The sequence below is a fragment of the Equus asinus genome, chromosome 25 (assembly GCF_041296235.1).
Source record: "Equus asinus isolate D_3611 breed Donkey chromosome 25, EquAss-T2T_v2, whole genome shotgun sequence".
Lineage (NCBI taxonomy): Eukaryota > Metazoa > Chordata > Mammalia > Perissodactyla > Equidae > Equus > Equus asinus.
Window position 1 is genome coordinate 38,132,634 of NC_091814.1, and position 14,177 is coordinate 38,146,810.

At 40.1% G+C, this 14,177-nt stretch overlaps 1 protein-coding gene across 7 annotated transcripts in view; it reads right to left on the reverse strand.

The window, feature by feature from the left end:
* The window catches only part of HMCN1 (hemicentin 1), a 436,035-nt gene extending 432,512 nt beyond the window's left edge, over positions 1-3,523 (reverse strand). For 6 of the 7 annotated variants that reach the window (XR_011498041.1, XR_011498040.1, XR_011498042.1 and 3 more), the window contains exon 1: positions 2,878-3,287. Coding sequence is in view for 4 of the 7 variants with exons in the window: in XM_070496978.1 (XP_070353079.1) it covers positions 2,878-3,145 (268 nt within the window). In the remaining 3 variants the exon portion in view is untranslated. Of the gene's footprint in view, positions 1-2,877 lie in introns of all 7 variants that reach the window. The other variant, XM_044757668.2, reaches the window with a different exon arrangement.
* Between the last annotated feature and the right edge of the window lie 10,654 nt (positions 3,524-14,177).

Sequence of the window (14,177 nt, forward strand, 5' to 3'; positions counted from 1 at the left end):
TCCAAAATCGATTGTGGCGATGGTGGCATTTATCTGTGAATATACTAAAAACCATTGAATTGTACATTTTAAATGAATGATTGTACGGTAAGGGAATTATATCTCAATAAAGCTGTTAAAAATTAATGTATTAAATGTGATTATGGAAGTAGAAAACCCATCTTAAGCATAATTAGCATCAAAAGGTTGGCTTCACTCTCCATGGCTCTGGTCCTCTCTGGTACTTGCTCCTACCATGGGCGTGTTGTTGGTCCTCCAACATTCATTCCTACATGCACAATATCTGAATGACTTTATCACCTCCTTGTCAACTTGTTAGATGTCTTCTTTTTGCATATTCATGTTTTCCACGTATTTTAATTTTTATCCTCATCTGCAAACACAAACCTTGCCCCAAACTCTAATACAGAGGTCCAAAGAAATCATCAGCAAAGGCCTAAAGATTTTTGTCAAATGCCTTAGCCTACATCCCAGATCTTATCTATTATTTCATCTAGCTAACTGCAATAGAAGATATCAAAGGGCTTTGAAAAGCTGTAAATAGTCAAAGTTATTAATGTAATTATTATATTAAATTTCACACATTCTTTCTTTCCATGTCACTTGTATTACCCAACTATAGGAATATGTGTTAGGGACCATGAAAAACAACCACATGCAAAACAGACAGTTGTAAAATGTCACAGTTAGAAGTGGCCTTAGGGATGCTCAAATCCAATTCTCTCATTTATAGCAGAGGAGACAGATTCAAAAAGATAACTGACTTTTTTAATGTCTCTCAGTAAAACAGCCAATCCCCCATTCAAGGCCCCTTCTGTCATTCCATGCTCATTGGCAATCAGAAGTACAAAGGAATCAACAACTCAGTGATTATACACACACACACACACAGAAAATGCCACACGAAGGTAATATTACAATCCATGAAAGTGAATTAGTAAACTAAATTAAAGGTTATTAGTATGTTTTAACTTCTATTTCCCTCTTTATCTTCAAACATACTTTAAATAGTCTTAGATAATATAAACGCTTGGCCACTTCTCTCTACTTTGAATCACAATGCAAACAGAATGAACAGTTTTGCTGAATTATACATACAACTAGTTTTATGGAACCAATTTAAATTAATCATTTTCTCATATTATTTAATTCATAAGAGCTTTAATTTATTAGTCATCTGTTATTAGCATGCCAACTTTCCCTCCCTTTGAATCATGATTGCTAAACATAGGAAAGTCAACGACAGCACACTTTCCCATTTGGCAACAATGGGAAGGCGGCACACCACAATATGATTTATTCCAATAATTTTTCATATCACATCAAAATATCATGATGATCATTTCCATTTATGACTTGAGGCGATTTTTGTTTTCTGTTTGCAACAACATCATTTCATAAGTTTTTTGAAAAAAAGGAAATCGTGGTGTTAATTAGAGAAAATAATTTTCACTTTATTTTTTAGCCAACTTCAGATTCATCCCTATAGAAGAAACATATTTAGTGTATTCCAAAAAAACAAAAGTCGTGCACTGCATCACAATTGGCATCGTGACATTTAATAAATTGAAACATTATAACACATGAAGTGTCTTACTAAGATAGTAAACACAGCAAATGATCATTCAATTCTTTATTCAGATATACAGACCATTTCATGTTTGGTCAATGTAGAAATTACTATTTATATGCATATCCCAAAACAGTAGGAGAGGTTATTATTTTCATCATTTGAAGAGCAAACAATCCCAGAAAGTTCTATTTCCCTCTAAATTTCTCTCCATGCCATTTTTTAAAAAACAGCTGAAACCTGCCATATTTAATATCTAGAATGAATTCGAACTCATATACATTTGTCAAATGCACCAGGAAAGAATCTGAGATTCTAAATATCAAGCTCTCATTGTGATGAGGTTGTGTCAAGGTCTTCTAGTGAAGGCAGAGAATTTAAATTAAAAAGTGGGGGAGAACTTTTAAGAACCACTGCTTTATTTTTTCTTCAACTGGGCAGCGACTTGTGCTAATGAAACTCAGGTGGATGTCAGATTGCAAGCCCCAGGGCTCCCCCTGCAATGCTACCCACAGCAATGACAATGAGGGCTGCTAGGATCCTCACAGAAAGGTGCCACTTTAAAGAGAAACTGAAAAAAGTAAATAGGATCATATTACAGGGAGCAGCTGAAAACCATGGCTTTAGGGCAAAAAATAAAGTTATTTTGCTTCAACTACCTCTAAAGAGCACCGACACACCAAATTAGATGCATTTCTACTGGATGAGACATGGACATAATGTTTATAACCATCTGTGAATCTAACAATGACCTGGTGCAAAAATGAATAGATCCAGCTAAGAAATGAATGGCTTCTCTCTCATTTTCATCTCTTCAGTTGCAATAGTAGTTATTACTTACAAGCTTCCTTGTGTTTCACACAACGGGTTTTTTCCCCTTATGTGAGAGTCATCCTGAGTATGCTCTCAATCCGGATGTTAGCTCTTAAAAGTACTGCTGCTGAAGACCCATGTCCCAATCTGCCTTCATAATTAAACTTTCTGTAGCTCTAAAATTTTTTAAAAAGTCAAGTAACTCTGATTTTGATGTCGTTGCTCTGGTTCCTGTTTTCATAATTTCCCATTTCCAGGTTTGGGGACCACTGCATAAGCACCCCAAAGAAGCTATCTGCTCCATGGCTGAGATTGGAGCTGGAATCACAAACCTAGATGCCAGCGAGCAATTCTTTGTTACACTGTATTCAGCTACACATAAAAAACAAAAAAAAAAAGGCTTTGAAACTTCCTGACACTGACACAATTTCATAGCATAAGAAATAATGTAATCATAAGAAATAACAAACACAAAGAATAAATATTTCCCTTACCTGGATCATGGAAAGGCACCAAGGCAAAGTTGAAAAGAGGTCTCTTAGGTCTTTTCAAAGACGTCTCCAAAATTTTGGAGGCCCCTTCGATAACCTGAACTAAATCATCATACATGGAACCAGTCACATCAAACACAAAAGCCAAGGTGGAGGCCCCCTCGGGAATTTCCTCAGCCCTGATCTCGGACTGGGAGCTTGCATCTTGAGCTAGGGAAGAATAAAGAAGAGCAAACAGGAATACTGTGTGGACCATGTCCCAGGAAATCATTTTCTTTTCTTGCTTTTTTTCCGAGCGCCTGAGCTCTGCGCTTAGCCCTCCTCAACAACAGGTAGCGGGGTTCCTCTCAGAGCAACTCATTAGACACTTGAAATCTCCTGCAACTAGCAAAAAGTTTGGAGCCGAGGCTCGGATGCGGACAAGCACCAAACCCGAATCCCTGCAGGAGCTAGGCAGGCAGAGATGCGGCAGCTTTTGTCTGGACGCAGCTTCCTCCGGGACTGCTCTGCCCGCGGCTTGGGGGCAGCGCGCCGGCCATGCCCCGGGGGCCGCTCCGAGCTTGCGGCGCCGCGCCCGAGTCCCACCGCCGCCGCCGCCGCCGCCACCGCTCGCCCGGGCCAGCCACCGCGGCTCCCGACTTTCCTCTGCGCGCCGCTCGGCAGCGCCGAGGGGGAAGCCTGGCTCGGCCTCGCCTCCTGATTGGCCAGCTGCAGTCCCCCCTCCTTTGCTCTGGGCCCCCCCTCCCTGAGGACGACTTCTCTCTCCACCGATTCTAGGGTCAATTCAGTCCCAGGGGAGCGCTCCCAGGGTCGCCTCCGCTCCCACCCGCGAGGCTCCTACTCTACCAAACCCCAGGGTAAACAATGGCTTGGCAGAATGAGTGGCAGAGACCCAAGTTGAAAGACACCACACTCACTAGCACAAAGGGGATTTTATTTTTCTACTGTGTGCAATGCTGCTGCAGACACCTCTTTCATAATTCCCCCAAGAAGCCAAGACGCCCCGGCCCAGCCTTCCGTTTCTCAGCCCACAACTCAGCCCAGCCAGGAGGGGGAGCTGGAAACTTCTCCCGGCTGGGCTGCAGCCACACTATCGCTCTTTGATCTCCTTCGGGGCTGTGGAGCGGCGGAGAAGGGAGGGAGGAGAGAGCTGGAGCTGGATGGGCAAGAAGCGAGAGGAAAAGGAAAGGAGCTGTTGAGGGAAATGAGACAGACAGCAGGAACTGGGGAAGTCACTGATTGTAGTTAGGAAAGAGGAGAGAAGGGAAGGAAGCTGGATGCGAATACAGATTGGAAGCTCAGTGGAAAGGATGAGGAGAGACAGGGAATTCATATTAAAGAGGAAACTGATTTTTTTTATTTCATTATCAAGAGTCATGTTTGCTGAGCAGTCTGAATCTCCCCCTTAGCATGGTGAGGCAGAATAATATCCCCATTTCACATTTCCGCCCATAGATCAGCCATGTGCCAAATCTCAGCCAAAGACCATTAAAAAGGTGTTCCCCTCTATGGCATTTTCTTGCCAATAAGGAAGGAAACCTCGCCCTGGAAAACATTACAAAGCTTTCCGTGTTATAATTATTATATATATTATAGTACTAATCACAGAGATAAGAAAGTGGACAAAGAAAGTCACCCATAAGCTAAGGATTCTTTGCTTCATTTTAATGAAAACGTATTTCCAGCCTGGAAAAGGAGCTATTGTCTGGATCCTGGCATTTAAAGAGGGGCCAACAGGCATCTTGCTCCCCTTTCGAATGTGTATTAGACCACCCACCCGACACAGAGGCAGCCTGAGGAAGAGCCCGCTCCCCTGAGTCTTTTATAGTCTGCAGCCGTCTTCGCTTTCAGACCCAGCGGCTGTGGGACCTGAGTTTATGATACCTATAAGTCATGTCACTTAAAGGAAGCAGACTGGCCATTTGGGCTGAGTGGGAATAGGAGAGGAGGGGGGAACACACTTCCTTTCCAAGTAGTATTTAGAGAATGCTATTTGAGTAGCCTACTCCTTTGTTTATTTAAAAGGAGTTGCATTCTAATTCCTCGAGTTTTCACTGAGACCTGAGCTGTTCCAGGTGTTCAAAGGAGCTGGTAGAGCCTGGTGACTAAGAGTTTTGGGTCAGATAGCCTGGGTTCAAAGCCCAGTTGTGACAGTTTATAACTGTGCATCTTCAGCAAGCTACCTACTTCTTTATGCCTTCATTCATTCAGCTGTAAATGGGGATAATGACAGTACCCACCTAATAAGGATTCAATGATCCATCTTGAGAAGTGTTCTGTGTGCACCTGAAAAGAATGTCATTGGGTGGAATGTTCTATAAATATCGGTTAGGTCAAGTTGTTTGATAGGGTTCCTCGAATCTTCTATATCTTTACTGATTTCTGCCTAGTTGTTTGTGTCAGTAATTTAGGGTGGTATTGAAATCTCTGACTATAATTATGGATTTGTCTATTTCTCCTTGTAGTTCTTTGAGCTTTTGCCTCAGGTATTTTAAAGCCCTGTAATTAGATGCAAGATTATCCACACCCTCGTATTCCCAATTACTGTGTATGAGTGTGAAAAATGGACAGTGAAGAAGGCGCACAGGAAAAAAATCGATTCATTTGAAATATGGTGCTGGAGGAGAGCTGTACGGATACCCTGGACTGCCAGAAAGATAAATAAGTGGCTCCTAGAGCAAATTAAGCCTGAACTATCACTGAAGGCAAAAATGATAAAACTGAGGCTGTCCTACTTTGGGCACATCATAAGAAGACAGATTCTTTGGAAAAGACAGTAATGCTGGGAAAAGGAGAAAGCAGCAGGAAAAAGAGGAAGACCCAGCGTAAGACGGATCGACTCCATAAAGGAAGTCATAGGCACGAGTCTGCAGAAGCTGAGTGGTGCTCTTGAGGACAGGATGTCGTAGACATCACTCATTCATATTGTCGCCTAGAGACAGAGCCAACTTGATGGCACTTAACAACAATCGGATGCATCAACACTTAGCATTATTGTGTACTCTTGATTCATTGACTTCTTTATCATTATAAAGCTACCTTCATTATCCACAGTAATATTATTTGCTCTGAAATATGCTTTGCCTGATATTAATATAGCCACTCCAGCTTTCTTTTGATTAGTGTTAGCATAATATATCATTTTCCATCCTGTCACTTTTAACTTATTTGGGTCATTATATTTAAGGTATGTTTCTTGTAGTCACGATACAATTGGGTCTAGCTTTATTTACGCAATCAAAAAATCTCTGCCTTTTATTGGGCTATTCAGACCATTTACATTCAATGTGATTATGGATATGGTTGGATTTAAATCTGTCATCTTGGTATTTGTTTTCTATTTGTCCCATCTGTTCTTTGTTCCTTTTTTCCTGTGTTTCTGCCTTCGTTTGGATTTATTGAATATTTTTTATGAGTCCATTTTTATCTCCACTGCTAGCTTATTAGCTATAACTCATTATTTCATTTTAATGGTTGCTTTAGAGTTTATCACAGTCTTCCTTCAGGTAATATTATACCTCTTCAGTATAATAAAAGAACCTCAGAATAATATACTTCCATTACTCCCCTCCCAAACTTTTTTGTTATTATCATGCATTTTATTTTACATTACAGTGTTCTAAACCCCACACTATATTGATGTTATTTTTAAAGTAGTCAGTTAACTTTTAAGGACATCTAAATAATAAGAAAAAAATAATATATTTTCCTTCCTGGTGCTGTTCATTCCTTTGTGTAGATCCAGATTTCCATCTGATATCATTTTCCTTCTCCCTGAAGGCTTTGGTTTAATATTTCCTGCAGTGCAGTTCTGCTGGTGATAAATTCTTTCACTTTTTTAAAAGATATTTTTTTGCTGGATAGAGGACTCTAGGGTTGGCAGGTTTTTATCTTTCTTTCAGTGGTTTAAAGATACTACTCCACTGCTTCTTACTGGCATTGTTTCTAGTGAGAAATTTCTATATATTTATATTTGTCTCTCTATATGAACCTTCTTTATTTCTCTTGATGCTTTTAAGAGTTTTCTTATTATCACGGATTTTGAGCAATTTGCTTATGATGTGCCTTGGTGTGGCTCCCCTCCTATTTCTTGTACGTAAGGACTGTTGAGATTGTTGCATTTGCGAGTATATGGTTTTCACCAAATTTGGAAATTTTAGCCTTTATTTCTTCAGATGTATTTGCCTCTTTTCTTTGGAAGACCCCAATTCACATTTGTGAGGCCACTTGAAGTTGTTGCATAGCTCACCAATGCTCTGTTCATTTTTTAAAATTATTTTCTTTTCTCATTGTATTTCGTTTATGATAGTTTCCATAGCTATTTCTTCAAGCTCACTAATCTTTTCTTCTCCACTGTCTGTTCTACCAGTTGTCTCATCCAGTGTACTTTTCATCTCAGACATAGTTTTCATCTCTAGAAGTTCTATTGAATACTATTTGAATCTTCTTTATATCTTCCACGTCTCATTTTAAGTGTGTGAATATCTGGAATACAGTTATAATAACCTTTAATGTCCTTGATTGGTAATTCTAACATCTGTGTCAGTTCTATATCAGTTTCCATTGATCAAATTTTATCCTTGTTATGGGTTGATTTTCTTGCTTCCTTTCAGGACTCATAATCTCTGATTGGATGTCAGACATTATGAATTTGACCTTTTTGAGTACTAGATTTATGTATTCCTATACATATTCTTCAGATTTGTCCTAGGACAGAGTTGAATTATTTGGAAATCATCTGATCCTTTTGGGACTGACTTTTAAAATTTGTTAGGCCGGACCAAAGCAGTGTTCAGTCTAGGACAAATATTCCCCATTACTGAGAAAAGACCATTCTGTGTATCCTACCCAATACTCTTTGAATTATGAGATTTTCCAGTCTGGTTGGTGGGGACAGACCTATTTCCATCCCTGTGTGAGTGTGGGCATTGTGACCTTTAATCCTTTCAAGTGGTTCTTTCCTCACATGCATATGCTGTCAGTACACAGCTGAATATACAAAGAGGACTCCCTTCTTATCTCTGGTGTTTTTTACCTACATAGCTCCTTTAAGTACTCTCTCCTGCAAACTCTAGCTGTCTTCGTCTCCCAAGACTTTCAGCTCCACCTCAACTCAGGCAACCTGCTAGGATCCACCTTGGTTCCACCACCATGCATCATTACCTGGAACCTCTCTGAAGGTGGTAAATTGGGACAATTGTAGGACCCACCTCATTTGTTTCTCATGTCTCTGAAATCATTGTCCTGCTTTGCCTCAGAATAAGATGAAGAATGCTTATAAAGCAGTTAGCCCAGTGCCTGGAAATGCAGCAAGGACTCAGTAAAAGCTAAGTATTATTATTATCATTATATTTCTTTGACGATATAGCTTTGAAAGTTGGAAGCTATGTGTACATGCATTGAAGACAATGCTTTGGAAGGGAAAAATAACTAGGGAGGCTTTTTTATTTGTTCGTTTATAGTTTTTTGTAGCTTCATTAACATCCTGAAATCTAAGTGGGTGGTAGCACTTAAGAGCATGTTTAAGGTCCACAAGGCACTGTGGTAGGGAAAGATGGGTGACAAAGAAAAGAAATATTTAATGTCTCAAAAGGCGTTTTTTTCTTGCATATGTATATATGTAGAAATATACTTTTATCTTCCATAATCCCAGTGCGTCTCTCCACTTTAGTCTCTTATAATTGATGAATACACGATTTCGGACATGGGAGAGAGAGACGTACATGGGCTCTTCTACTCCTTTTCAGTAAAGTTTGATCTCTGTTGAAATGCCAGTCTCTGGAGCAAGGTAGCCCTGTGGACAGAAATCTTATTTACGTGTTAAAATAAATGAGCGCCTGAAAGTAGATTTTGGCAGGCAGTCAGCTGGGAGTATCAAGAATGTAAATTGGGAGATAATGACTGAGTTAGGGAGAGGGCATGGCCTAGGATGGGAGGCGGAAGGGTTAGGCAAAAAGGATAGCGATGCTTAAATCAGAGTATTGCCCAGAAATAACAATATACCCTAGCCTTTTCCCCGCTTTTGTTATTAAAAACAGTCTCTGTAAGTTTAGAAGGAACGCTGGTCTGTGAATCTAGTCTTGCTTTAAGCCACTAATTGTTTCAGTTCTGTCATTCACTTCACATGCTAAACAATTTCTGAAATTCATTTCAGCTGTAACATTCTCTGACCATCTTAGCCAAAGTTCCCCAGAAAACCTGAAATGAAGGTCTGGGGTGTGATTCCCAGGGTGCAGGCACAAAAGAGAGGGTGAATGGAAACAGGAAAGAAGGGAGAGCCTGTATAAGGATGCATTATCAAGTTGGCATCTGCTATAACCTACTGGTTACTCGGTCCCACAGAATTGACTGGACACTCGTATGTTAGGTGTCTCAAGACTGCTTGTGAAGGAGAAAGGACAGTGATGGGGTAAAAAGGGAATGTACCTACCCACCAGCCCCATCCTCACTGGTCAAAGACTTACCCCATGGGGCTGAAACAACCCCATACTTTTGGGTCCCACATACATGGGCGCTGATCTGGTTTCCTTGGCATCCCGCTCCAAGCCCAGAACAAGAGACACATAGGAGATGCCCGAGGCAAGATGCCGTCAGGTTGCACCTGCATGAAGCTGGTTGGCGCTTGGATCACATCTTGAAGGCATATAAAGACACTGAAGGAATCTCAGCTGAAGAGCACAAAGATTAGAGGTATACTTAAGCAAAATTACTCAGACAATGAGTGAGAAATGGAATAAGGGAGGTAAATTGGGGAAAAGGACAAAAGTAGAAGTAGACTGCAGTAATAATATAAAGGACATTCTTTAAGCAAACTGAGACCTGGAGAGTTTAAGCAACTTGCTTAAGGTCAATGTTAGTGCGCAGTAGAAGGAGGACTTGAACCCAGGCAAGCTGACTCCAAGCCCATGCTCTTCACTGCTTTGCAATGCCGCCCTCGAGCTCTAAGTTACAAGGGCAAGAGCTCAAATAATAGCAATGGATAACGCAAGGAAAGACTGTTAGTACAATAGCAGAAGTATTTGGTAATTTTCCATTTTTTTTTTTTAATGAAAAGATCTGCGTAGGTAACTCTAAGCAAGCACAAGCCAAAAACGCCCTTGAAAGGTTCTGGGGACAGAGAGAAGAACAAGAGGAAAAAGTGAAAGTTTTTAGTTTACCGAGAGCCCTGTCCTCGATCTAGCCTAGACTTCCTCTAGGAAGTCCTAGAAGATCCTAGGAGGTAGGGTATGGGAATGGAGAAGCCACCAGCTCCTCTTGGAGATGAATACACAGTGGTAGAGTTTGCAGTGACACATAACAAATTATGGAACATTTCCAGTTTCATGCTAACAATCACCAAATTAGTTCTTAAAAGTCTCTTTACGTAGATTCTCATTATTGCTATAATCGGGGGGGGGAAATATGAAAAGGTGGCATTTTTAAAAAAGTAGTCCAGCACATTTATAGCAAAGTCAATACTAAAAACCTCTTTCTAATTCAGTTTTCTCCCTTGAAATTCTTCTACCTGGCCTGGAGAAGATAAGACTCCGCTCATTGGTTAAGTATTTTAAGAGATCACCTAATTAGAAGCATTCATCACATACTAGGCTTGATAAAGCCTAGCTCAGAAAAACACTACCTTAAAAGAATAGGAGTTCTGAAGATGATTGCTATGTAGTGTGTACATACACTGCTTTATTGTGAACTGCCTCCTGTAAATCACTAGATGGTTTGACATTATCCTCAATGATCCTTCCCAAAATGTCTGGTTCTCTATGTAATGAGGCCCGGGATTATTTTATGTTTACTTTAGCACGTTTCAACAGGGTAAGTAACTTGCTATTACAACTGAATTCAAAGGAGAGTACTTTTGCATCAACCATAATGGTTATACTTGGCACCGCTTGTGAAACTAAAAAAAATACATATATGAAAGTTATGTTATTTTTTTCTTCTCTTGTCTTCCTTAAGAAGGCAATAAAAGGACGGAAAGCCATTGTGTTGTAACTGGAAAATTAATCACATCAAATATTCTCTTCTACTAATCAAGTTATAAGTCTGGAATTGGCTTATATAAAACAGATGTTTACATTCTTATTCTCCTTTGGTACTCATGTCAAGAGAAGAAAGCACAGAATAACTATGTCATGGCGTACTTCGGGGAATGTAGCACATTGCTTGTACGTTTTTTTAATGAAGGCTCGGAGCCTGTGGTCAGCAACGGGGACAGCCAGAAGGGGGAAAACACCAGGAGCCTGGTCTCCTATTCCTTTTATAGGCAAAACTCCTGTCGCCTGTAAGGGAATGGGAGGTACGCTGCCTAAGGAAGAGAGAACTGGCTCACAGCAAGTGGGAGAAGACACAGGCAACATGTGTCTGGTAGCTTGTCCAAAGGGAGCCTCCCTTTTGGCTCAGCTGGTGTCCTAGTTCTCTAGGACTCGTGATTCTGGTTCGCATTTCAACTGTGATCACTCTATAAGGACCTCAGCTATTCACTGCTTCCCCAAATAAAGACCAAGGGACCAACAAGCTGTCCTCATACGACTTGGGGAGAAGTTTTGAAAGCCTAACTGAATGCTTAATGGATAAGAGAGTCTTGAACCAAGAATGCCTCTGCTTCACTTTCTGCAAATAATGTTGAAGAAATTAAAATTTATCCCGACTGACCCCCCGCCAGATGTCCTCTCAAACCCCCATCCTCTCTCATAGATAGCTGCTGTCCCCATAAAGTCAGGGCGCAGGCAGCATCACACCCAATCTTTTCTGCTCCTGTGTCCCAGGTTAAAAGCTGGAAAGGATTTTACAGACCATTTTTCTACCCGAGGGCCTTCATTTTACAGAGAGAAAACTGAGGCCCAGCGAGTGACTTGTCCAAGATCTCACAAAATTCTGAAGTAGTGTAGAAGTATGTTTGGACCTTGTTTCATCTCCCCAGATGTACTGGCTAATATTCATTGAGTATTTATTATGTCCTAGCTACTATTTTAAGTGCTTTATGTATATTAGCACATTTAACCACCTTTAATCCTCATTCCAAAACTATGAGGCAATTAACATAATGGTCCCATCTCACGGAAGAGGAAAATGAAGATGAAATTCACACAGAGAGGTTAGGTCACCTGGCCTGGTACTCGCAGCTCGTTCTTCTCGTCTTCACTTTATTCTCCTCCTTTGACCTTCAGTCTACATTTTTCCTATGATTTTACAGTAAAATTGAAAATTTTAATAATCAAACTTTAAACTATAGAATTACTTTATAGTGTATTTCAAAGTTTCATCGTTAATATAATAGGCATACTATATTGGCCTTTTCAGAAAAAAAAAAAAAATGACACTGCAGTCTTGGTTTCTTTTGCTTTGTGAATTATCCATGAAGCATTCTTTGGCCGTGAATGAGCTTTCCCTGCCCCTAAGCCTATTTCTGAGCCTTCTCCCTCATTATTTATCAATTCAAACTAATTTTATATTTTTCCCATGATGCCATGAATTCTTTGAGAAAAAGAGCTGTGTTTGAGTCATTCTTATAAACATATGGTGCCCAACATACAGTAGGAATTCAGTAGTGTTTCTTTCATGAATAGTGATTAGTAATAGTGATGGCAATAATAATAACTGCTATCCAATGAGTACTTTAGCCATGTTCTTAGCACTTAGGTGAACTCATGTACATGAGCACATTCAGCATTCACAACAACCTTGTAAGAAAATATTTCTATAACCATTTCAGAGAGAAGCAAACTAAATGCCACATAGTAACAGCTTGCCAAAGATCACGTTGGTAGTATGTGGTACAGTTAGGAGTAAAACCCAGGTCTTTCGGGATTCTTTTCAATACATTCCACTTCCACCATGCAAAATAATTTTATTTTTAGCCTGAAGATGACATTTCTAGGAAAATAAGTTCTTCTGTAAAGAAAGTTAATCTTTTTTTTTTTTGTGAGGAAGATTAGCCCTGAGGTAACATCCGCTGCCAATCTTCCTCTTTTTGCTGAGGAAGACTGGCCCTGAGCTAACATCTGTGCCCATCTTCCTCCACTTTATATGTGGGATGCCTACCACAGCACGGCTTGACAATTGGTGTCATGTCTGCACCCGGGATCTGAACCAGTGAGCCCCAGGCCGCCAAAGTGGAACATGCGCACTTAACTGCTGTGCCACCAGGCTGGCCCCAAGAAAGTTAATCTTTGTAAGGCCAAAATATTTATTTAAATCATCTTGCTTATGTGAAACTTACCTTTACTTACCTCCAGATAGATAATCAAAGAGTCGTAGGGTGGCGTAGCAGTTAAATTCACTTGCTTTGCTTCACGGGCCTGAAGTTCGCAGGTTCAGATCCCGGGTGCAGACCTATGCACTGCTTACGAAGCCATGCTGTGGCAGGCATCCCACATATAAAACAGAGGAAGATGGGCACGGATGTTAGCTCAGGGCTAATCTTCCTCACCAAAAAAAACACAAAAAAAGAGTTATAGAAGTGAGGACAATTTAGCAAGATGTAACTTTAAAAGAAAAAGAAAAGCGTTAAAAAAAAAGGAATAATATGAAGCTGTGAAATCTAGCCACTCATCTGTTTATTAGAAGGAAACATCCATAGTGCCTGTGCCAGTTTCTATTAACCATAAGGGGCTATAAAAAAGGGGAAGATCAGTGTTCTAATACGATTTACTTGAGCCTGAAGAATGTGAAAGGGCAGTAGAGTACAATTCAGGTGGTGGATGTAACCCATTTTCTGTTTTCACCTTTATTCTATGGTTATTTTTTAAGGATGAGCCCTTCTTTCTTCTCTTCTCTTCTTCTCTTCTTGCAGACCTCCCTCCCACGTCTTCAAAATAGGGCTTTTCCTAGAATAAGGCTTTGATTATGGATACAACGAGTCCCAGAGTTCAGGGAGGGAAAAGAGCTTTGAAAATCAGAAAACACCTACTATTCTAGACAGCTGGGACTCTGTCCTAATTCTAAAGAGAGGAAGAAATTCTAACTTCCTATCTTACATTCCAACGTTGAGTAACTCTCTTTATCAGAATATTCTTCCTTATATTTCTTCTAATATAATTTAAGCCTCTTTCTTCTTGTTCTGTTTTCAGAAGAACCACAGCTGGCCACAGCCTTTCATGTATTTTTTTTCTGTATCAATTAATGAAGGGGGAAAGGTATTTGCTTCAAAAATAATAAATAAACCGGATCTAGGCTTTCTGCCTTTACTTTTATTTTTAATACCTTAGGCATATTCAAACCACAGTAATCAAAATATGATAAATAATTCTAAGTTCCTCTGAAGAAATAAGGGAATATATCATGAAAACCAATCTTCCTTCTTACTTTCC